The 24553-nt window shown below is 32.7% G+C and overlaps 5 protein-coding genes and 2 non-coding genes across 8 annotated transcripts; 4 read left to right on the forward strand and 3 right to left on the reverse strand.

The window, feature by feature from the left end:
* Nucleotides 1-136: 136 nt before the first annotated feature.
* On the reverse strand, nucleotides 137-208 carry TRNAQ-UUG (transfer RNA glutamine (anticodon UUG)). Its single transcript has one exon. It is a non-coding gene; the product is annotated as a tRNA-Gln (tRNA).
* A 4585-nt stretch (nucleotides 209-4793) lies between these two features.
* TRNAW-CCA (transfer RNA tryptophan (anticodon CCA)) lies at nucleotides 4794-4865 on the forward strand. Its single transcript has one exon. It is a non-coding gene; the product is annotated as a tRNA-Trp (tRNA).
* A 127-nt stretch (nucleotides 4866-4992) lies between these two features.
* On the reverse strand, nucleotides 4993-6648 carry LOC111429031 (no child left behind). The gene is made up of 5 exons (XM_023064818.2): nucleotides 6497-6648; nucleotides 6386-6444; nucleotides 6072-6337; nucleotides 5143-6015; nucleotides 4993-5090 (listed from the first exon to the last, which is right to left on the reverse strand). The coding sequence occupies exons 1-5, from the start codon at nucleotides 6581-6583 to the stop codon at nucleotides 5023-5025; spliced, it is 1353 nt and encodes a 450-aa protein (XP_022920586.2). The 5' UTR covers nucleotides 6584-6648; the 3' UTR covers nucleotides 4993-5022.
* A 205-nt stretch (nucleotides 6649-6853) lies between these two features.
* Nucleotides 6854-7570, forward strand: LOC111429021 (mitochondrial ribosomal protein S10). Its single transcript, XM_023064810.2, has 3 exons — nucleotides 6854-6931; nucleotides 6983-7206; nucleotides 7266-7570. The coding sequence occupies exons 1-3, from the start codon at nucleotides 6929-6931 to the stop codon at nucleotides 7519-7521; spliced, it is 483 nt and encodes a 160-aa protein (XP_022920578.2). The 5' UTR covers nucleotides 6854-6928; the 3' UTR covers nucleotides 7522-7570.
* A 182-nt stretch (nucleotides 7571-7752) lies between these two features.
* Nucleotides 7753-16892, forward strand: LOC111429019 (sushi domain containing 2 mesh). Of its 2 annotated transcripts, XM_023064808.2 has the most exons (9): nucleotides 7768-8057; nucleotides 8335-8469; nucleotides 11962-12939; nucleotides 13021-13858; nucleotides 13927-14402; nucleotides 14463-14728; nucleotides 14783-15395; nucleotides 16346-16529; nucleotides 16585-16892. In XM_023064808.2, exons 1-9 carry the CDS (start codon nucleotides 7931-7933, stop codon nucleotides 16691-16693), a joined length of 3726 nt encoding a protein of 1241 aa, XP_022920576.2. In that variant the 5' UTR covers nucleotides 7768-7930; the 3' UTR covers nucleotides 16694-16892. The 2 variants fall into 2 exon arrangements, with proteins under 2 accessions (XP_022920575.2, XP_022920576.2); XM_023064807.2 differs by lacking the exons at nucleotides 16346-16529; nucleotides 16585-16892 and adding an exon at nucleotides 15463-16149 and having other exon boundaries at nucleotides 7753-8057.
* Nucleotides 16761-23081, reverse strand: LOC111429020 (cell division cycle protein 16). Its single transcript, XM_023064809.2, has 10 exons — nucleotides 22975-23081; nucleotides 22716-22919; nucleotides 22511-22663; nucleotides 22281-22454; nucleotides 21584-22226; nucleotides 21287-21533; nucleotides 21084-21236; nucleotides 20868-21030; nucleotides 17091-17283; nucleotides 16761-17037 (listed from the first exon to the last, which is right to left on the reverse strand). The coding sequence occupies exons 2-10, from the start codon at nucleotides 22806-22808 to the stop codon at nucleotides 16901-16903; spliced, it is 1956 nt and encodes a 651-aa protein (XP_022920577.2). The 5' UTR covers nucleotides 22809-22919; nucleotides 22975-23081; the 3' UTR covers nucleotides 16761-16900.
* Nucleotides 23082-23234: 153 nt separating this feature from the next.
* LOC111429018 (small ribosomal subunit protein eS10-like) lies at nucleotides 23235-24120 on the forward strand. The gene is made up of 3 exons (XM_023064806.2): nucleotides 23235-23330; nucleotides 23530-23730; nucleotides 23785-24120. The coding sequence occupies exons 2-3, from the start codon at nucleotides 23531-23533 to the stop codon at nucleotides 24056-24058; spliced, it is 474 nt and encodes a 157-aa protein (XP_022920574.1). The 5' UTR covers nucleotides 23235-23330; nucleotide 23530; the 3' UTR covers nucleotides 24059-24120.
* The last annotated feature ends 433 nt before the right edge of the window (nucleotides 24121-24553 follow it).

The following is a 24553-nucleotide window of genomic DNA, read 5'->3' on the forward strand; positions in this document are numbered from 1 at the left end:
GCACAATGGCGTCCATTTAGAACAATTTCAAAAAAAATCACCACATTTCTAAAATTAACTAATCAACAACAATAATTAAACAATTTTCCCAAAAAAAAATTAAAATCAAATAATAATTAATCAAAAAAAAAAAATTAGGTCCCACCGAGATTTGAACTCGGATCGCTGGATTCAAAGTCCAGAGTGCTAACCATTACACCATGGGACCTAGTTCAGACCCACCCCAATTTAATCATTTCTACAAAAACATTATCTTTAAATAAAACAAAAATTATTAAACAATTTATACAAAAAAATGACTCATATTAACCAAAAACAGTGTCATCCGAGAAGTATTTCAAAAATCAGCACTTCTTGTTTTTCTTCAAACCGTGATTCACATGTTAACATAAAAATTACACAACGTCGATTGCGATCTTCCAAATTCCTTGATGTAGGCTGAGTTTATTTATAAAATTATCGCTCGAATATGATATAAAATATATCGAGTTACCATTAATGAATTTAATTCTTCTTGTATAATTTTGTTTAACTTTTCCGAATTTAGAACAATGATAATAATTCTCCGAAACCATTTAACCTAACGTAACATAAAAAGTGTTGCTGGTTTAAAAATAGGTTCTAAAAATATGGTCCAAATATAAATATAAATCGCCGGAGATATATTGTATCAATTGCACAAATCATGATGTTTATGTAAAATGTTTATTTAAATATGTTGTCTGTATCACAAGCGCAAACATCACTCTATCGCAATAGTTAATTAGGGCTTTAAATAACTGTTCTATCAACTATAAATAAAACGTTTATTAAAAACTAGGTGTTGATTTCATTTTGTGTCTCATTTATGGAACATTTTCAAACAAAAACTAATAAACCAAGACTCCAAAATATAGTAGGACTAGTATAGTTTTGTATATTACTAACATTATAACGAATTTGCCCAGATATCTACATTTCCAAGTTATTGCCAGAAGAAACAGACAAGCTTAAACAATAATTTATATCTTCAGCATACAAGTCGATATTCTGTATTATTAAACTGTATTTTAAGACTACAAAGTCAAGGCGAGAACGAGACGAATAAGGGAAAGACTGGAAGAAGGCTGGTAATGGAAAAATTGGTTTGGACAGAAAGTGCAAAGAAGACTGCGAGAGAAGAGGGGGTTGGAATAGACTGGTAAAAGAAAAAGAAATACGAGATAGAGACTAAAAAGTGATTGATAATTTAAGTAGGTGAAACAACAGCAAATGAAACAGAAGAAGATACTGGTAATGGAAAAAAAGGACTGAAGTGAAACTGAAAGGAGATTGGGCAGACCAGAAGGAAAATGGCAATGAAATAATGGGGTTGGGTTGGGAAACTGAAAGGAGACTGTAAAAGCAAGAAAAATACTAGAAAGATTAGACAGAGATTTTAAAGACAAGAAAGATACTAGTAGGAAGGTAGCGAGTAGGAAGGGTGGAATGATACTTATAATAATGAAAAGACTCTCAATAGAAACTAAGAAGACAAATAGGAGGCATGTGATAAAAAAAGACACTGAACAGAGATTTAAAGGAGAATAAAGAAACTGATAATAGTAGAAATAGTAGTAGAAAGAGAAACAATAGAGACTAGAAAAATACAAAATGTAACATTCAAAACGTCACTTTTAATAATCAGATGTTTGAAGAGGAAGCGCTCAAGAAAAGTCCTTGGAAACCGAAGCTATGGCTCCGTTACGTCGATGACACTTTTGTGATCTGGCAACATGGAAAAGAGCAACTCCACGAATTTCTAGACCACCTCAATTCACAGCATCCCATGATAAAATTTACGATGGAAACAGAAACTGCAAAACAGTTGCCATTCCTAGATGTGTTAGTCACTAGGAAGACAGATGGGGGCATGGAACTGGGAGTATATCGAAAGAGGACGCATACGAATAGGTACCTGCAGACTTCATCCGACCTCCACCTACAACAGAAGAGGTCCGTGATTCAAGCCTTATTCCAGCGAGCAGAGAGGATATGCGATAAAGAGAACCTAAGAAAAGAAAAAAGATTCCTAGAAGATGTGCTGCAGAAGAACGGCTATACTATGAGAGATATCCGACAGAAAGATCCAACAATCTGCAGTCGCAGAGAATTGCCACGAAGGAGGACACAGCATAGAGTTCGACAAAACCAAAGTGCTAGCAAGAAACGGACATTACTTCCAAAGATTGACGACAGAGGCGATAGAGATTCATCGACATGGGAATAACATGAATAGAGAAGATGGTTGGGAACTCAGCCGCACATGGAAGATGCTAGTGAACTCAACGAAGCCTTCACCACCCGGATTTGACAAAAACAACTTAGTTGACAATTAGACACTAATTTTCATGTATTTATTGTCAAATTTTAACCGAATTCGTCACTTCGAACATGTTTCTGAAGAAGGTGGCAACATGGCACTTTCTAGGTCTAGTGATAGTGCTAGTGTTAGTTCTAGTTTTAGTTTAATTAACACTGGCAGTGAACGCCTTCGTACTTATGTCACTTTTAATATTTTTCACAACAAGATATGTTTCAAATTTGCATCTTCAGCATATAAGTCGATATTCCGTATTATTAAAGTGTATTTTAAGACTACAAAGTCAAGGCGAGAACGAGACGAAGAAGAGAAAGGCTAGAATGAAGCTAATGGATGAAATAGTTTGCACAGAAATTGCAAAGAAAAAAAAAAGTAAAGAGTGGGAACAAACTGTAAAAGAAAGAGCAAGACTACATAGAGACTGGAAAGTGATTGCTAATTTAAGGTGGAGAAAGAACAGACATTGAGTCAGAATAAAATACTGGTAATAGAAAGTGAGAACTGGACAGAAACTGGAAGGGGATTAGACAGAGAGCAGGTAAGGTAGAAAGTCCAAATAATTGGCATGTGATAAAAAAAGGACACTGAACAGAGATTTAACGGTGAAGAAGAAAACTGGTAATAGAAGAAAGAGAAACAATAGCGACTAGAAAAATAGCAGGGAGGCTGACCAAAGAGGAGTTAGATTGGAAAGGCAAGAAAGATATTAAACAGCGAGTAGGAGGAGTGGAATAATGCCAGTAATAATGGAAAGAGACTCAACAGAAACTAAAAAGACAAATTGGAGATTATACATAAAAGAAGGACACTGAGCAGAGATTGAAGAAAGAAATTGATAATAGAAGAAAGAGACTGAATAGAAACTCTAAACTCTCTAAAGATTCGGAAAGAGCCTGGGCAGAGAGGAGGGAAACTGAAAAGGGACTGGTAATAGAAGACAGATTCGGATTAGTAACTGAAAGGAGGAAAAGGAGACTGGATAGATAGGAAGCAGAATGCAAAGAGCCTCTTAAACCATTGAACATCGAATTAAATACTTTTTTCTGATACGAATTCAATTGATAACGATGACATTAGCTTTGTTCGTTGGGGCTGCACTACTCTGCACGACATGGCACTAGTATGACGTCATAGTGCAATGAAGTGTAAGTCAGTGCAATGTCATGTCAACTTAGTGCAGGTCAGAAAAGTGTATAAACCGTGGTCCCAACGAACAGATTTTTATAAAAAAAGTGTATAATATTTGAAATGGACGAACAGGAGATTGTCAGCGAAATACTCGTGGAAAATGAAATTATCGCAGAATGTTTTTTTAGTATTCATCAATTATTATTATTACTTTTTATTTTTTTCAATTATTAGCGAAATATATTTTCTATACCAAACTACTAACGTACTAAAGTACTACTTAACGTATAAAGAAATCACATGCTAAATTGCACCAAAATTGATAAGCAGTACTTGCAAAAAAAAATTTGGGGTGGTGAGGGTAGTTAACCCCAGCCACCCCTAAATGAGAAAAAACACATAATATTTTTAAATGTACTATAAGTGTATTTAATGCCGCCAAAATAGACAGGGTAGTTTTTAAATTATTCCAAAAAAGTAGGGGTAGTTTTCTACTGCCTCTACTGGGATTGAATATACTGTGTTCTCTAATACAACAAATATTAATTATTATTATAACGTTTTATTTCTTAATATTTAATATTAATATTAATTATTACAAAACACGTTTTCAAATATTCCGCCATTTTAGTTACACTGCACTTATTGAACTTAATCGAAAGCAGGTGCAACAAAATCTGCACTAACTTGCACCGGCTGCACTAAATTGCACTGCACCTGGCCCAACGAACAGTATGAGTGCAACTGCACTAAACTGCACTATCCCCAACGAACACACAACATCTGCACTAAACTGCTTAGTGCAAGTGAGTGCAAGTAGTGCAGTCCCAACGAACAAAGCTATTATCTACAACAAGCTTGTTTTTCTAATACATGTTAGTCCAAGTTTATAGTGACATTTAAAAGACGGGTGACTGCCAATTATCTGGGACGCGCATTTTATAGAGTTTCTTAAATGTGAGATGTTACGTGGATTCATATTGTTTAATCGTAATGAAACATTAAAGATTTTCCACCATTGTTTATTAATTATAATGAAACAATACACATAATTAACGATGAATGAAAATTCTTATTTGCACAAATAAATATACATCACATTTCTAGATTTTATGAGTTATTCCTTAATCGTTTAGCTTTTCAAGTGCGTTATCTTGTTCCTTGTTAAATACATTGATTACCGCTTTCTCGATGTCGCATTTTACTTTTAATCCAAATCATTCTTATACAAAGTGTGTTTATAAATTTCTCTTTGCCAAGTGAATTGAAATTTTTTATAACAAATTATATGTTTAGTACTATTCTAATTACTATATTTTATGTAGACTCCGTGGCGCAACGGTAGCGCGTCTGACTCCAGATCAGAAGGTTGCGTGTTCAAATCACGTCGGGGTCAACTCATATTTTTATTTTTTTTTATTAATTAATCTCGTTTAATCAACTACAAAGATAAAAAAATCTTGTTTATTTATACTAAATATTTTAAGATGTAATAATAGGGGTTTTCAATTCAAACAGAACCGTTTTATTAAAAATATTTATTTAAAAAATAATTATCCATTCATACTTTCTTCTGCAGTCACTAATTGTGTTAACTCTCTTGATCCAAACACATGTTTCACTAAAAATCAAATTTTTACAAATTCATTTTTAAATAAAAAATAATAACAAACCTGTGTCAATACTTAGCAAATCTAAAACTTTAAAATTATTACTTTTTTTGTCACCACCAGCAGCTACAGTAAATGGAGAATTTGGGGAAATATCCAATGAAAGTACTTTTCCCAATTTTAAATCTTTTTCATGCACCAAAATTGGTTTATCCTTATCTTTAAAATCCCAAGTTTTAAGTAAACCATCTGAAGAAGTTGTCAATAACATCCCTGGACATTGACTACTAATAACCAAGCCAGAAATTTCTTCAGAATGTGCTTCAATCTCCCATAACTCTCCTTTCCGACAATCAAAGCATTGTACAAACCCATTATCTGTTCCAGCAAAGAAAACGAATGGTTCTAAAGGATTCCAATAAACCTTTTCAGCTTCCCCTTTCAAAACCCATGTTTGATGCGTTTCAGGGTTTCTACAATCAAAAACTCTTGCTGTTTTATCACTTGATCCGGCTAATAAAGTTTGAGCTTCCAATTTATGCCATTCCATACATTGAACTTGTTTGAGAAAAGACTTAATGATAACACTTGGTTCACATTGATCAATATCCCATAACATAACCAAATTATCTGCTGAACCGCTAGCTAAGATGTGATGGAAATTTTTATTCCATGATAAAGCTAAAACAGCGTCTTTATGACCAATGTGTGGTTGATTCTTTTTTCTTTTAGCCGGTTGTCCTAAAGAATAAGCTGGTTCTAAACAATTTATTATATCTAAATCCCAAATATCGATAACAGGATTCATTGATCCTATTGCGCAATAATTTCCTGGAGCTTGTCCAGGTTCATGATCAAGCCATTCAATTGCTAAAGGAAACGCCGGTAGGAGAAAGTCATGGTGTACATACAAGGAACCTTCTGATTCATTATACACTAAAAATTTAAAAAAAAATTGATTGTGTATTATATTTTTAGAAAATAATTCATACCATAAACTTCCAAGACTCCTGCATCTCCTTCAACCCTTCCAACAAGAACCAAATTATCATCCTTTTTAATTAAATCATCTTCTTTATCAGAATCATCACTATCATCAAAGTTTGCATCAGCCTCATTCGGTAACTCAGCTAAAGCAGCTATCCCTAAAGGATTTTCTTCCGTATCAGCTTCTTCATCATACTTTTCAAGGCTAAATTCATCATCAACCGGCATTGAAGTTTCTTCTGAAGGACCTCCTTCCTTTTCCTCAGCAATTCTAATAAATTATTATAGTTTATGGAATAAAGAAAAATAACTCACTTACTGTAGCTTTGATTTTGTTTCATTGATTATTTCAGCTAATTCTTCTTTGGTTAATTGAACCTAAAAAAATTAAATATTAAATTTTTGTTTAAAATTAAAATTTTGATTTTACCTTTTCTGGGTTACTTTTAGCAATACCTTGTTTAACCCATTTAACACAAGGTATAAAATTAATATTACTTTGTTGGTTTTCATCCATTTTAATAATAATTAATTAATAATTAATAAAAACACGTGGTTAGGTTAACTGTCAAAAATGACAACATTAATATCGGTAATATAGAAATCTATGTATTTTAGTTAAATGTTGTTATAAACGTTTATTACTACGTAAATAAAAATTAAAAAAACATTCATTTAATTTAAACCAAAAAAAAAAATTATAAAAACATATTTAAATAATACGTATAAAGCAAAAAAGTGTTTCTCTCATTTAATGTTATTATTTGAAAAATTAATTAATAGAGGGCGCTACACAACATAAAATATTTTTATTATATATTTTGAGGTTAGAACGAATTTTGAGGTTAAATTAATATATAAAATGGTAATTTTCGATATATTTCATAAATTTGAATTAATTTTTCGATGTTTTTAGAACTTTTTAAGGTCCACAATAAGGAATTTCGATAAATTCCCAAAAATTATCACATCGAGGACGGTTACCACAAATTTGCAAACTGAAACTCAACTTTCTGATGTACCCGATAAATTATTTAAAATAGTGGAGTTGGAATTACGAGGAAATGATTCCGCCGTGCTAAATAGCTTTGCTAAATTTGCTACAATGACTGGAAATAATTTTAATATTGAATGCAAAACGTAAAATTAAGAAAAATTAAAAACAAATGATTATTTATTGCCTTTTTAATATGTTTTAGATGGAATTTGAGGAAACCTCTTCATGATAGATATACAGTATTAAAATCAGCCCATATTCATAAAAAGCACAGAGTACAATACGAAATAAGAACTTATTTTACATTTGTGCAATATAAATATTTAACTGGATCAACTGCAGATACTTTGCTTGAATATATTGAAAGGAATTTACCTGAAGGTGTGGCGTTGAAAGCTACAAAAGTTGAATTACAAAAGATACCTGATCATTTTCAGCCACCTAATCAAGAAAAATAAGATAGTCATAATTTGTTCATTTAATAAATAAAATATTTCATGAAAATAATGAGTCATGTTAATATAATTCCTTTTTTTAAATTATCTAGTTTAACATGAAACGATCATTAAATTTTTCTGTGTGCTAAAATAAACTATGACTTAAACAACAAATAAAAGTAATCCTTATCAAAGGTTGATAAATATTTCGATACCTGTACCGTTACACTTCACAACCCAGTTTTGTGTTTTATCTTTGTTATCAAAGTAGATAACTTAGTGTTTTTACACCCGCTTAGCTTAGTTAGATAAATCATTTCTTAATAAACTGGTGCGAATAGGTGGAGTTTATATTTTTATCGTTTTTTGTGATTGTTAAGAACTACCATTAAACAGATTCTTATTTCTTCCAATGAATCAATGAGAAAAGATGAATTGGAAGAAAATTTTCCTTTTTACTTTTTTGGCGATTGCTGTCGTTTCGGCGCAAGATGATCTCGAAACAACCGAAACCGACGTAGATAATGTTGAAATAGTTCCAGAAATTACTCTAGATGGTAAGTTAGTCTTTATTTTAAATTTTGAATACATTATTTTGGGCGTTTCTAGAAATCAAAATGGCGCGCACAAATATTTTTATCTTTATTACTAAAGCAGTTCATTTAGTTTAATGAATCTATAAAAAACTGCGGTACATAACATCTTATGATTCATTTTAATAGAGAAAGTTATTAATAAATATGTTCTGTATTTAAAAAAGAATGGTGTATAAATATTTTTTTTCTAGAACAAAATGGCGTCTTTATCTAAAATTTCATTTAAATTTTATTGCAGAAACTGAAACGCATGTAGAAAATGAGGAACCCCATGAGGATCCAATCGAAAATGTAGAGACAGCTGTGGCAACGGTAGAAGATGCGGAACAAAAATCAGAGAAATTAACGGATTATGTGGATTATGCAAATTACGGTAAGAATTTTTTATCTTTTTATCGAATCCTACTAAGTTATCCAATCGAATCATATAATAATGACGATTTTATTTGTTGAATTTAATATGTGTATGTTTTGTTCGATTTTCCAAAAACTCACACAGGTATATTTGTAGTGATAAGATAAGGAGTGATTAACGAAATAATTTCGTCATGTGCATAAACAATGTTTGATCGATGATAAAACGACGACGATGAATTTAATTTATTGATTTATTACATACTTTTTAGTTACTCGATTTTTTTGGTACCTTGTAATTTTTAGTTGACGATTTAGGTTTAGTTGAGATTTTGAATATCTTTAATTGATAAAGTGGATTTAACAATTTCATATCTCTTTATCATATCAATTCCTAGTATATCAGTGCTCATTTTGATGATTTCTTGATTATATTCGAATTAGTATTCATTTTCAATAACCCATAGGCTAGTTTTTCAACACCTCTTATTACAATTACAGTAATGAGTGTTGCTATTATTGCCGGGCTGAGGGGAGCAGCCCCTCTCGTCACCGCGACTTATAAGATATATTGTAACTTAAGCCTTCATCTTAAGCTCTTCGTGGTTTAAGACCCCAATTCCTTCCAAGAAGCCTGCGGCAGATCTGGTTAGTCATGATAGTCTTTTTCCTCACCTTGACTAAGTTGCAGTTCCAGTTTAGTTTACTGTCTAGTATTACCCCTAGGTATTTGACTTTAGTTTTGAGGTTAATAGTTCTACCTTCAATTGAGGGTGCTCTCAATTGTAGCTTCCTTCTCGGAGTAAAAGGGACTATTTCGACTTTGTTTGGATTAATACTGAGCCCGTTGCCTCTGCACCAAGTGCTAGTAAGTAATATTTTAAGTAAGCGTATTTTCTGAATATGCAGCTATCCTTCGTGTTATAGAATGTTGCTAGTTAATTTCTTTAGCGAATTAATAGCTTCAACTATTCTGTCAATCAACTCTCCGCGTGTATCTACTTTACCATTACTACTATACGTACGAGATTTGAGACAACCCCACAGAAAATAATCTAGAGGCGACAAGTGAGGTGACCGAGCTGGCCAATGTACAGGACCATCGTCCTGGACCTCGACCTATCCACCTCTCCGGAAAATTTTGATTAAGAAATACCGTCACTTGTCTCCCAAAATGTGAAGGTGCTCCATCTTGCTGGAGCCACATCCCAAGTCGAGCTTCTAGAGGACTATCTTCTATTTAATTCGGCAATTCTTCTTCCCAAAAATGAGGGTAAATTTCTGCACTAAGACGTCTTTCAAAAGAATGAGGCCCAGCAAGTTGATTATTTAACAAGCCGCAAGACACGTTGACGGAAAAACGATATTGATGGTTAAGAACGATTGCTTCGTGTGGATTTTGATCCGTCCAGATGTGAGAATTATGTGTGTTGTTAATACCATTCCTTGTAAATTAGGCCTCATCCGGAACGCAGGAAGTAAATGCTGGACTTTGTGTAAATGATAGGGATAAAGTCCATCATAGCGCAGAATTCTCCATACGTTGGTTTGAGGAATTGCCGTTGTATGGGATATTCTACGAATACTGGTAGAAGGACTTCGTTCAACTGCATTTAAAACTGCTTTAGACAGCATAAAAATCATTAATTTATCAAACGTTAAATCGTCAAGACTATCACTTTTTTTTAATTCCTTCGATATCTCCGAAATAAAATAAATTCACCTATAAGTTATATACCATTTTTTGATCGTAATGACCCCCGGAATATATGGTATAAGTTTGTCGTCGAATCACGGAACACCTGTATATAATTAAACTATAACCACAATATAACTATGTATAAAAAGGAACTCATTCTTAATCCTAAGTCAGGGGTGGCCAAGCTCCTTGATAGTCCGAGCCATTTTTCAAAATTCGAAATTTTTCGCGAGCCGCAATTAAATACGTATTAAAAAGGTATGCAAATAAGGTATTAAAAACAGATAATCATTCAAAGAGCCGCATGTGGCTCGCGAGCCGCAGTTTGGCCACCGTTGTCATAAGTCATATTATAAACATGTGACGGAAAATAACAAGAAGCATATTCTTGTTTGTAGCGTGTACAAATTACATTTATTGTTTTTGTACTATGTACAGTACAGGAATCACATTTTATGGAATGCTGTTATTTTTCTTCCTGTACTTTCAATTGCAATTTCTATTCTATTTTGTATTCCCTTTCCACCTCTTCCAATATTTGATGCTCTTCGATTTATTTCGTGTTGGATAAGTGACATACCTAGTTCTTGTAAGAACATTTTCCTTCGTTTTTTGGCAGAAACATTTCCAGCCCAATCAAGACTTTTATTCCAAATTATAAAGGCATGTACCAGGCGCCATAGGAGAGGTAAAAGCACTCCCCCTTGGGGACATCCTCTAAGTGCCTTAATAGTCAACGACTTGCCTCCCAGACTGGCTGTGATGTCCCGACTTTTCAGCATAGCTATACTACAGAATAACCAGAAGTGACTCTGGCGGTATCCCGCCAAATCTGACGCCATATTGTTGCGTCGATGCAAGGTATTGCTGCTATTGGTGGTAAATTAAGTTGTTTCTCCCATTCATTGTGCGTTTTAAATCGAGGTCATAAAACGAGATGCCGCCAACATCAAACGAATCGACGTCATTGTCACTGTGTCTTTTACGTTTAGAGCTTTCTCTATGGATTCGTAGGAGGTGTTATCAAAAGCACCCGTTATGTCTATGGAAGCACATAGGGCTATCTCTTTGGTTGCAATTGTCTCTCTAAAATGCTTGTTACAGCATGGAGAGCAGCAATTGTTGATTTTGCTTTCTAATAAGCATGTTGACTTGGATTGAGTGGATTATTGACCAGCGCTCCATTCCTAAGGTATTGATTGATTACCTTTTCCATCCCTTTGAGAAATGAAGTTAGGCTAATTGGTCTACCACCTTTAGGTATAAAGACCTCCTTTACTTTCCTCCATAATGTAGGTATATAGTTGAAGTTATAGCTGGTGAAGCTATATATAGGCATATTATTATTGAGAGTAGGTCTTCTATGCCTTTTTGCAGCAAAATAGGCAGAATTCCATCCCCTCCAGGTGATTTCAAATTAGAAATAGCTCACCTTACTCTGTTGGGGGTAAAAATTTTCCCAGCTAGGCTGTAAACCCTACCGGATGGACGGGTTATATCCATTGCTTTAATGTCAGCATCCGTATTAGAGCAGACGTTTGAGATAGGGAAGTGTGTCCCCACTAGAGCAATAGAACTAACACCAGATCTAGAACTAGAAACATTTGGGTTTAGCCGCACGTCTCTTAAGACGGCTAAACCCGAAAGTTACTTTTACTTCAATTAAAACGTACAATAATCTAATGTTGAATAACAACTAAAACTAGAGCTGACGCTAGCACTAGAACTAACATTAGACCTCGAACTTTTATTTATTAACAATAAATTATTATTATTACCTAATTTTAATATTTTCTCTATACATCTATCTAGATTCAATAAAGTCTCGATTTGCACCACCTGATCAACGTTCACAAAGAGCTGGAGGAGGAGTTCCATATGTAATCACAGAAGCCCGATTACGCGAAATAAGAAGTGAATTTATGTATTGGTTTTTCGATATGGGAGGTAGCGACAATGAAGGTGATTTTCAAAGGGCGATCCAATCATCAACGCAGACGATTCATAAAAATCTCAATTTTCAACTTCCTTTCTTCGGTTTCCGTTTTAATTACACCAGAGTTTCGATGAACGGTTACTTAGAATTTAGTGACCCGCCGGAAAATTATGGAGGTTACCCTCTGACTTTCCCAGTTAAAGATTGGCCTAGGGTAAACGATCCGAGTTTTATCGGGATTTTCTTCAGTAAATGTAGGATTGGTTCGATTCGTGCTGAGGATATCGATCAAAGAAGACCCGGTGTTTATTACCGCATGGAAAGAGATTTGCAATTTAGAACCGATCAATTTGGTGTTGAAGCATACGAAAGGGTTAAGTGGGATGTTCGTGAAGGAATGATTGGTGCTGATAATTTTGATCCAAAACATATGGTTATTGTGACATGGAAAAATGTTACGTTTGCCGGGGGAATTAGTCAGTCGTTATTCCACACTAACACTTTTCAAGTGGTTTTGGCTACCGATGAAGTTGTTACTTATGCTATTTTTAATTATCTTGATATTCAATGGTCAGCTCACACTGAGGCTGGGGGAGATACACTTAAAGGAGAAGGAGGTATTCCCGCGTTTGTTGGTTTTAACGCCGGAAATGGAAGTAGAGCTTATGAATATCAACCGTACAGTCAAGCATCAGTAATTCGAGACTTAACAGGACGTGGTTGGACGAATGGTTTTCCCGGACGACACGTTTTCCGGATTGATGAAAATATATTAACTGGAAATTGTAATAAAGATATCGACGGGGCTAATCTCCCATTAATATTCGCCCCAGAAAGTGGAAATATGTTAGGAGGTACGTTTTTACTTACAAGAACTTAACTCTAACTTCAGGTTAAAGAAAACCTGTATTAAATTATTTTATTTCTTCCAACAGGTACCGTGGTAAACATAACAGGTCCTTGTTTTAGACCTAGAGATAAAATTCGTTGCAAATTTGATATTGCGGATGAAGTTTTTGGAATAGTCGTAGATACTAACAGAGCGATTTGCGTTCAACCAAGATTAACAGTACAAGGATATGTTCGTTTTGAAATTGCTATTAATAATGAGGTGTTTAAATGGAAAGGTAAATATTATGTTGAACCTCCTGGGCAAGCCACCGAAAAAATTTTCTTCGACGACAATTCAATCCACCAAAGAAACCCAACAGAAATTCGACTGAAATGGGTCAAACAAAATTTAACGATAAACGATAATGCGCCGATTTCAATCTCCCTTTGGGGTTATAGAGAAACAAGTATTCGGCCGGAATTCTTGTACATCGATTTAATCGCCGAGGGAATTACGAACGTTGGTGAATACACCATTACTCCCGCTACGTTTAGAAACCGCGAAAATCGAATTGTATCCGACATGAAATTCGGTTTCTTACAAATTAATTTAACCAATCCCATTTTTATTAACGGAACTAATGGGTATTCGGTTACCCCCATGATTTGGAGTCGTCCAATTCCTTTGGGATGGTACTTTAACTTCCAATGGGAAAGAGATTATGGATCAAATTGGCCATTGGCACTTTGTAATGAATGGTTACGAACTGATCGATTTTTGAAAAGTTTCACTCATAAATTAAATCAATGTCCTTGCACTTTACAACACGCTTTGAATGATAAGGGACGATTTTTGCCCGATTTTGATTGCGATAGAGATTCAAATCCTTTATGTATGTATAATAGAGGAGCTATGCATTGTGTAAGAACTGGAGCACCGACGTAAGTTAATTATTAATTAATAATTTTTTGTTTTCAAATAATTCATAAATTTAATTATTTTTTTATAGCCTTGATGGTTCTGAACAACAATGTTGTTACGATAAAATGAATTTCTTAATGTTATCGTACGATCAGCAATGGGGATCATTCCCTCGTCGTTCCCATAATTTAGGTTTCCTTCCATGGACCGAACCAACGAAAGTTCCCTCCCTTTCACAATGGTTCCATGATATGGTTCCAAGATATTTATGTTGCATGTGGCAAAGTGAACAAGCCGTCGGCTGCGAAACCCTTCGATTTGAAAGAAGACCATCTCAAGATTGCGTTTCTTATCAAGCACCTTCAATTGCTGGTGTTTTTGGAGATCCGCACATAATCACGTTCGATAATTTAGCTTACACATTTAACGGTATGGGCGAATTCGTTTTGGTGCGAGTTAATACTCCCGATCATCAATTGGACGTGCAAGGAAGATTTGAACAAATGCCAATGAATTTATATGGTGAAGTTAGAGCTACTGAATTAACATCGGTGGTAGCTAGAGGTAATTTTAATCTTTTATTTTTATTCATCTAAAAATAACTAATTTTTTTTTAATAATTAGTTAATAATACGGTGGTTGAAGTTCGACGCCGTCCAGAATACGCTAGATGGAGATATAGATTAGATGTTATCGTTGATAATAGGAGAGTGTACTTCGATCGCCCAGCTTTGAAATTCCAACATTTCCCGGATGTAACTGTTTACACACCAACATATATTTTAAATCAATCCGAAGTTATTATGATGTTTGATTCGGGAGTGGGTGTTGAGGTACTTGAAAATCGTGGATTTTTAACTGCGAGGGTGTATTTACCATGGACTTTTATCGTATGTATCAAATTAAAAAATTAATTTTTAATTTTGACGTTGAAACGTTTTTAGAATCAAACTAGGGGATTGTTTGGTAATTGGAGTTTCGATGTAGAAGATGATTTCGCCCTTCCTGATGGTACCTTAGTACCAATTCATACAAACTTAAACGAATTTCAACGCATTTACACCGATTTCGGTATGCATTGGATGCTGGAAGATAACCACCAAGAAGGAATAGGGGCGGCGTTATTCTATAGGGAATTTGGTCGACTTGCTTCGTCGTTTAATAATCGAAGTTTTATACCAGAATTTAGAACCGATCTAAATCAATTGATCCCGCCGAATCGATCTTTGCATCGAGAAGAAGCTTGGCAATTCTGTCACGAAAACTATCATTGCCAATACGATTTCGCAATGACTTTGGATAGACACTTGGCCCATTTCTCTTTGAATTATTTCAATACCATTATCAACATGAGAAAGCAGAATTCAATAAGAACAATTTCTTGCGGAATTTTGCCTACGCCTAGATTTGGAAGAAAAAGTACTTTCTTCTTTATACCGGGAACAACTGTCCAATTTGAATGTGACCAAAACTTTGTACTTGTTGGGGATCCAAGGAGAGAATGCTTAGCTCACGGGCAATGGGATACACCTATTCATGGATACACAGAGTGTCTTCGTAAGTATTTTGATTTTTTTTTAATATTTTAGTTTTTCAATGTTATTATTTTTTGTTTAAACGAAAGGTGAACAAGAATATTCCTCTAGAACTGCTGGAATAACCACTGCAATAGTGTTAGCTATTGTAGTACCATTAGTCATTTTGCTTGCTTACATAATCATTAAAGCTTACCGAAAATTAAGCGATAAACGCAACGATAACTCATGGTTATACGGCCCCCCATCGCGTTCGGCGAGTCGTATGAAAATGAACGAAATTGGATCGGGAACAGCATCCCCAGAAGATGAGTATACATATAGAAGTCCCGTGATGAGCGATCGAGGTAGTTACGGGGACACATTACCTCAAAAAAGACGCAGTTACGATCGAAGTTATCGTACTAACGAGCCATTAAAAGATCGTCCCAACATAGATTTTGAGGAAGGAGATTATGACGCAGATTCGCCAATAAATTCAGAATTTCGAGATTCAACAGGACCGGTTTATTCAGAACCTTATATTACGACGCCCCCATTAGATCGATCATTATCACCACCGAAATATAGCTCTCCACCACCACTTCCAAAACCGAACGTCACCCCAAGTCCAGTTGCAGCAATGCCAGAATATAGCTTTGTCGATAAAGATAAAAAACATAAAGATCAAATTACGAAAAGTCAACGCAATTTAGTTACAGATGTTTAAGATATTAATTTTAATGTAATTTTATTTTCTTAGTTTTATAACAATAAATTTATTTTGGAAGGAAGAAGTGGTCCATTTTCACAGGATAGGAAAAGAAAAGCAAAATGACTAATTGGTTGTTATTAAACGATGTTTTTTGATTTTTTATTTTCCTATATTGTGGAATGGATTACAATATTTGAATTTAATTACCTTGTGTATCCATTCCACAAAAAAATATATAAATTAAATTAATATAAATTCAAAAAATTATTTTTATTTAGGCCAACAGGAATATTCCTCAAGATACGCTGGTTACACAACAGCTATCGTTATGGCAATCATCGTTCCTTTAATTCTTCTTCTTGCATTCATCGCTTATAAATTTATTCAAAAAAGGAAAGCTGCGAATGAAGAAGATGATGAACCTGAATATGAATACGAAACATCAACGATGGAAAAGAGACGGTGAGATTAAGACAATTAAAAAAATATAATAAATAATAATTATATTTTCATTTAGAATGGAAGATGAGGAAAAAATGCGCCCTTCAGACGATGTAGATGAAGATGATGAGGACGAAGAAGTTCCAGAAAAGAGGAGTTCACCAAAAGAAACGGAGGTTTATTAAATTGTAACAAAATCTAATTTAGTTTTTTTTTAGAAATTAGGGTTTAAGTAGAATAAGAAGTTTGAACAACATTCATACAACATTCTATTTATAAAAAGTGTCACTTGTATTTTTTTTTTAATATTTTATAAGAATTTCGTCAACATTATTCGTATAATTTAGTATGTATCTTCTTAAAATAAAGACAAACTTTTTATAATTACCCTTTTAATAACTCATACTCATATCTGATAAATCATTTCTTATTCCATCAACGGTTCCTTCAACAGCGACACTTTCATCCGAATTTGATTGTACACTTTCTTCAATTAATGATTTAAAATTCGGAATTTCATTAGGTGCACCTAAAAGTTTTTATTATAACACAAAAAAATCATCAAATAATTAAGTTATTTACCAGGAAACGGACTATCATCTTCCGCTAAATGTTCCAATAAATAATTTAACATTGTTGTACTAAAAGTATCATCTCCTTTTAAACCTAAAGCCCTATGAAACCAATCGACAGCTTCCATTAAGTTACCCAATAAAGAATGATTGAATGCAATCGCTGAATATGTTGTAGGAGTTTGTGGTCTTAACACTAAAGCCTAAAATATTAATGATATTATTTTTGGTATTTTAGTATAGTAGAACTCCGATTAATCGTATGCAATTAAACCAGACGACGAATTATGTGTGCTTTAATTTATAATTAGTGGAAGAAGCCGCGAAAGAATCTTAGTGGCGAGAAACGACATGAAAAACTTGATGTGATGATGATAATGTAGGAGCGGTTAATTTTTCTTTGCAAATCCATTAAAAACTTAAATCTTACTAAATACTTTCTCTTTTATTTAACTCCAACTTGTCTAAAGCTACAATTAAATTTGTACGATTTGTCAGAAAATTTTGAAGTAATCTTCCTCTTATTTTTATCACTGTAGTCTTTTTCTACATTTGTACCATATGATTTGATATGTTCATCGTGTAAAGGGATTTATCCTCTATCAAAATATACAAAAAAAAACATATAGTAACAATGTTGGTTGCCATAGCAACGAAATAAAAAATAATGTAATCAAGCAAATATCGCCAAAAAATGCGCCACAATTAATAAAGAATTTTTTATTTGAAACATTTTTCTTTAAAACCACAAATGACTAATATAGTTTAGGTTAATATTCATTTCACCTTTTCTTGGATAAAGTAGGTAATAAATCTTTATTTACTAAGGTGATAAATTTTATTTTGTTAATTGTCTTTATTAATTTCAGCCACCTGGCCGTCCTCAGAAGACCTCTATAATGTACAATTCATGTTAAAATATAAATCATATTTAAATTTTAGATATAAACTTATGTCAAATTATATAAACGCACTTTAACATATTAAAATTTTATCAAAAACCGTTTTAAATAATTACCAATTATTGATAAAATCTTAATATGCACAGTATTTTGTGATAACACAAAATTTTCATTTCCCACTGAACAGTACGTTGGTATATCGTTTGCATATCATAATAATTATTGATCATATCAATTTTTTTTATAAATAATATTTGTTCAGAATTTTATTAGAAAGAACTTTTATTAACAGTATTTTTTGATAAAACAAAATTTTAATTTCCCACTGAACAGTACGTTGGTATATCATCGGCATATCATAATAATTATTGATCGTATCGAATTTTTTTATAAACAATATTTGTTGAGAATTATATTAGAAACAACTTTTATTAATAGTAATTTGTGATAAAACAAAATTTTAATTTCCCACTGAACAGTACGTTGGTGTATCGTTGACATATCATAAAAATTACTGATTCTATCGATTTTTTTTATAAATAATATTTGATGATAATTATATTAGAAACAACTTTTATTAACAATATTTTGTGATAAAACAAAATTTTAATTTCCCACTGAAAAGTACGCTTTTATATCGTGGTCATATCATAATAATTATTGATCGTATCGAATTTTTTTATTAACAATATTTGTTCAGAATTGTATTAGAAACAACTTTTATTAACAACATTTTTTGATAAAACAAAATTTTAATTTCCTACTAAATAGTACATTGGTATATCGTTTGCATATCACGATAATTATTGATCATATCGATTTTTTTTATAAATAATATTTGTTCAGAATTTTATTAGAAACAACTTTTATTATCAGTATTTTGTGATAACACAAAATTTTAATTTCCCACTGAACAGTACGATGGTATATTGTTGGCATATCATTATAATTATTGATCGTATCGAATTTTTTTATAAACAATATTTGTTGAGAGTTATATTAGAAACAACTTTTATTAATAAAATTTTTTGATAAACTAAAATTTTAATTTCCCTGTGAGCAACATAAATCAACGCATTTCTAAGCAAATAATTATACAGCCCAATACAGGTGCCCATTATGTATGGAATATCTATACAGCGTGTCCCGTATCTTCGGCATCAGAGCATTATCTATCCTACAACCGGATACATTATTCTGAAGCGATCTTTCTAATAATATTTTTCCGAAATGTTTATAATAACCGCACGGGAACTGTTTTTCCTCCAATAGCAATTCAAGAAAAGCTTCGGGAAACGCCTTCGGATATCGTAAATCATATAATAGATAGATTCGACACGGAAAGAGGAATAAACTTTTTGTGCTATTGAAGTGAATCGCTATTGGAGAGACTTTAAACAGTTCCCGTTCGGTTATTATAAACATTTCGGAAAAATTTTATTAGAAAGATCGCGTCAGAATAATGTATCCTACAACCGTATAATGCTCTGATGCGGAAGATATGGGACACCTGTATAACTATGGTAAATGAAATATAAATAAACTTAAAAAAGACTGGAATAATCATAATCCATACTTCAGCAAAAATTTAAGAATTATACTGGTGAAAACCAAACTTAAGGGAATAGTCGGGAATACTCTGGTCAGAAGGTTAATTTGCAAGAAAAAGTCTGAAATTGCAATAGTTATAAACTTCAGCAAAAAACAGCAATTACATTGTTCAAAGTCCACATGAAGTCTGAAATTACTGTTCAGAGAAAACAAAAAATTGATTATAAACCAAACATGATTTTTCATGGCAATGCTTATGTGTTACTTGTCTTGTTATTGCACAGGATAGGAAATCACCAATACGGAAACTTTGCCAATACAGGATAAGCACAAAAACAAAGTAACAGCTGCAGAAATGAGGTACCGGGTGGTACAAGATCCGTATAGATAATAAGAGGCTCCCAAAAAGATGATGATAGACACCCAGAAAGAAGTAGCTGTCAGTATCAAGAACAAAACATACATAACGTTGGCAGAAGACTAGATACTGCTTCTAAAAAACTAAATACTGCTTTCTGAAGACTAGATACTGCTCTGGAAGATTAAATACTGCTTTCTGAAGACTAGATACTGCCGATAGGTCTAAATACAGCATCTGGGACACTAAATACTGCTTTCTAAAGACTAAAATTGCTTTGTGGAGACTAAATACTGCTTTCTGAAGACTAGATACTGTTGACAGGTCTAAGTACTGCAAAAGAAAGATAAGATATTGTTGGAGAAAACATACATAACGTTGGCAGAAGACTAGATACTGCTTCTAGAAGACTAAATACTGCTTTCTGAAGACTAGATACTGCCGACAGGTCTAAATACAGCGTCTGGAACACTAAATACTGCTTTTTAAAGACTAAAATTGCTTTGTGGAGACTAAATACTGCTTTCTGAAGACTAGCTACTGCTGACAGGTCTAAATACTGCAAAAGAAAGATAAGATATTGTTGGAGAAAACATTAAAAAGGCGCCGGCGCCCCCTTTTAGGCGGCGCCCGGATGCAGTGCACCCCTTGTACCCCCCGGTAGCACCGCCTCTGGCTATGGTAACCAACATTGTTATCTTAAATGGAACCCATATGTTTTTTTTTGCATATTTTGATAGAGAATATTTCTTTCTATTTGATGAACATATTATAGCATAAGGTTGTATAAGAAAAAAAACGACAAAAATTGCATTTTCTGAAAATACAAAATCAGTAAATTAGAAAGGGGGCAAACATCATCCTTGCTACAAACATCAAAGACTTCTAGCTGCTTGATAGAGGTGATCTTAGAAATCTATGTTTACTAGTTAAATTAGTCTAATCGAGGTTCTACTGTTAAATAGTTATTTTTTACCTCTAAATGATATTCTACAGCTTCCATATATTTTTTTTGTTTCCTCAAAGCATGTCCTAAATTATTTAAAAGTGGCGCCCAACATTCTGGAAGAACTTTTTGATAACCAGAACATTTAACAACGTTTAAAGCCTCTTTAAAGTGTTGTTCAGCTAAATCATATCTAAAGAAAACAAAATTTATACCATTTTATTATAAACGAATAAATCAAATTACTTTAAACTTTGAAAGGCGATAACTCCCATTTCTTGCAAAACAAACGGATCGTTTGGAGCAATTTTTATGGCTTGATCGAAAAAATTCGTCGCTAAAGGAACATTATTGGTTAAGCCACATTCTAAACCGATATACAGAAGTGGTAAATGACAACTAAAATTTGTTTTGATAATAAAAAAATAATAAAATAAATTTATAATTACCCTTTCATTAATTGGGATGCTTTAAAGTAAGCGACCATTGCTTGATCGTGTTCGTTGTCTAAAGTGAAAGAATGTCCATAAGCTAACCAAGCGGGGCCGAAAAGTTTATCAAGAGTGGTTGCTTTTAAAAGATTTCTTCTCGAACAATCACTTCTACCTGTAACATAATAATAACAACCGACCGCGTACCAACCAACAGCTCTATCTGGATATATTTCCACGAGTTTATGAGATAATGTAAATAATTCTAAAACAAATTCATTAATTATTTTACAATTTGAGATTTTTTTATCTTACTATTTGATTCTTTTAATTCAACAAGACACGAAATATGAATAGGTAAACATCCGCTGTGATAAGGATCAACAGCTAAAATATTTTCAGTTAATTTTTTGCAACGTTGATAATCACAAATGTAATATAAATATTCAGCTTCAGAAACCAAAACGTCTAAACTCTGTTCTAAACGTAAAATAGCCGAGTTTACTTCTAATTGCGTCGGAATTCCTTCAATATCTTTATTATCAATTTCTTTGTTATCACTTAAAACATCTTTTTGTGTTGATAAATCTCTTTCAGCACCAATTAAATCGTGTCTTGGGGTGCTTGAGAACATTGATTGAGAAGTGATCATTGGAGGAATTGGATTTTTATTTTCAGATATGTTTACAACACCTTGATATATTTTTAATTTACTTTTATAAAGCATAGTTAGAACCTCAGCTTCTTCAGGGGTACATTGTTGAGATATAGGAAGTGAATTTAATAAATCAATTTCTTCAGCACTTGTTAACATTTGATGTTGAATTAAATTTTCAAACGCTTCGAAACAATAAACGTCGCATTGCAACGCTTGTCTGTAACAATCCGCGGCTAATCCACGATTATCCATAGCTTCCAATACATTTCCTTTGATCAAAAAAACCGAAGCACATATTTGCTTTAAAATAAAATCTAATTAATTGTTTAATTATTTTTTGGGATTTTCACTTACATGCTTTGGGGTATCATCAAAAGATGTAAATTCTGTACCTAAATTTGACATATCAATGCTACTAACATGTGTAAATACATCTGGGTTAAATGAATTCAATACTTTGAAGGCTTCATTTAAATCTTTAGCCTCTAATAAAGATTTTACTGTTAAATAATTACATAAAACGTATGTCTAAAAAAAGGGATTTAATAATTAAGGAGTTTTATTGAAAAAATAGCGTGTATAACCGTATCTAAAGATCTAGATCTTAATAAATGAGCTGCTCTATCATATTGTTTCAATAAAAACATGCATTGAGCCAACCAATAAATGTCTCTTGGATTATTACAAGTTAATGCAACTACTTTTTCGGCCCAATAATAAGCCGCTTGATAAATATGCTAAAAATTTCCACAATAATATCATCATTATACACCCTAACAAGATCTTTACCAAATTAATATAAGTTTGAACATGTTGTCTATATACATCGATATTTATCATATTCTGAAGCTTCACTTCAGACTCAACCTCGTTTGATGACATTGTAAATGTGATTTATATTCAGTAAATGAATTAATTTTATTAATTAATACTAATAAAAGATCATTTTGAAAGTATTCCAAGAACAATGCTGCGATAAACCTATAATCTCACCTAAAAAAAAAATATCATCACTGATAATATGAATAATACACCAAATTCAACTTACTTAAATCCAAAAATGTTGAAAGTATTATAAATATTCAATATAATTCAATTAAAAATCTCACAGGATATCAACTTTAAGATTACACTTAACCTCAAAATTTTTAAATTGTTTCACCTGTCAAAAGTGACAATACTAATTTCAAAATTTTTCCATTTTAAAATTAAAAAGCAACATTAAATAATTGTTACATACAAAATAATAACTAATTAATCATAATTATCATAATCGAATTTCGATAAATATAAATTCATAAATAAATTCATTGCCAACCTAAAAAATTGTAAACACGTCTAGGGGATTTCACTCTCTCCCACTTCGCCTCCTTTTCACGTCAAGTGTCAACCAGAAAGCGTCAAGTAAGTTTTTTCCGCAAATATCTTAATAATCAAACTAAATCATATCATTTTTTCGCAATATCTTTCATATTAATGTTTTATCGAACTATCATCCACCTTTATTTTTTATAATAAATCCAATTTTTGATAATTTCGTGTATTCAAGTAACATAACCTCACAATCCGATGTAACTCATGTTTATCTTTCTGTTTTCTTTAGGATGTTGATGCCAAAAAAGAATAGAGTAGCAATCTACGAATACCTTTTTAAGGAGGGTGTTATGGTGGCTAAAAAGGACTACCATGCACCAAAACATCCCGAATTAGAAACTATCCCTAATTTGGAGGTTATTAAAGCTTTACAATCTTTAAAATCGAGAGGATATGTTAAGGAACAATTTGCATGGAGGCATTTTTATTGGTGAGTAAAAACTGTAGTTTATTTATATATTTTTGAAGTTTAATTTACTTGTAGGTACTTGACCAATGAAGGTATTGAATATTTAAGAACGTATCTTCATTTGCCACCTGAAATTGTCCCAGCAACACTTAAAAGACAACTTAGAACAGAAACTGCGCGTCCTAGGGCAACAGCTGTTCGATCTGAAACATCAAAACCTGCAGAAGATCGCGCTGGGTACAGAAGAGCACCTGGTGGCACTAGCGGACCTGATAAAAAAGCTGATGTTGGAGCTGGTACTGCTGATGTTGAATTCAGAGGAGGTTTTGGACGAGGGAAACCTAATTAAGTGTTTTTGTAAAGTAATTATTATAAATTATGACCAATAAACTTTCTTTTTGGTGATACAAATGATTTTATGTTTAATGAAACTAAATCCTTTAATTAAAAATGTTTTAAATTATACAAGATCAATAACTATTATAAAATTGTGCATCTCACTGAGAGTAATATTAGGGGAGCTTTCCATTACTATTTATGAATATTCAAAGCTGTGCCTGATTGGAACGAAGTTGAGCGCTGGTTGCATTAAGACTTGGCGGGCGAGAAAAGAGTAAAAAAATAGTGAGGGTAGGCAGGAAGGTAATTTAAAATCGTTTAGTTATGTTAATTTGAATAAATCCCTTTTGGATTGCCGATCGAACTTTTTGAATTGCTAATTTTATCGTAGTATCGATTTTTTTAAAATACTTTTAACGTATTTAAAACAATAGTCACTTTTACGCATATATAAGGTATATAAAGAAAAAGTATCATGTTAATTCACTGCTGAAAGAATGACTTA

This window comes from Onthophagus taurus, chromosome 11 (assembly GCF_036711975.1).
Source record: "Onthophagus taurus isolate NC chromosome 11, IU_Otau_3.0, whole genome shotgun sequence".
NCBI classification, from domain to species: Eukaryota; Metazoa; Arthropoda; class Insecta; order Coleoptera; family Scarabaeidae; genus Onthophagus; species Onthophagus taurus.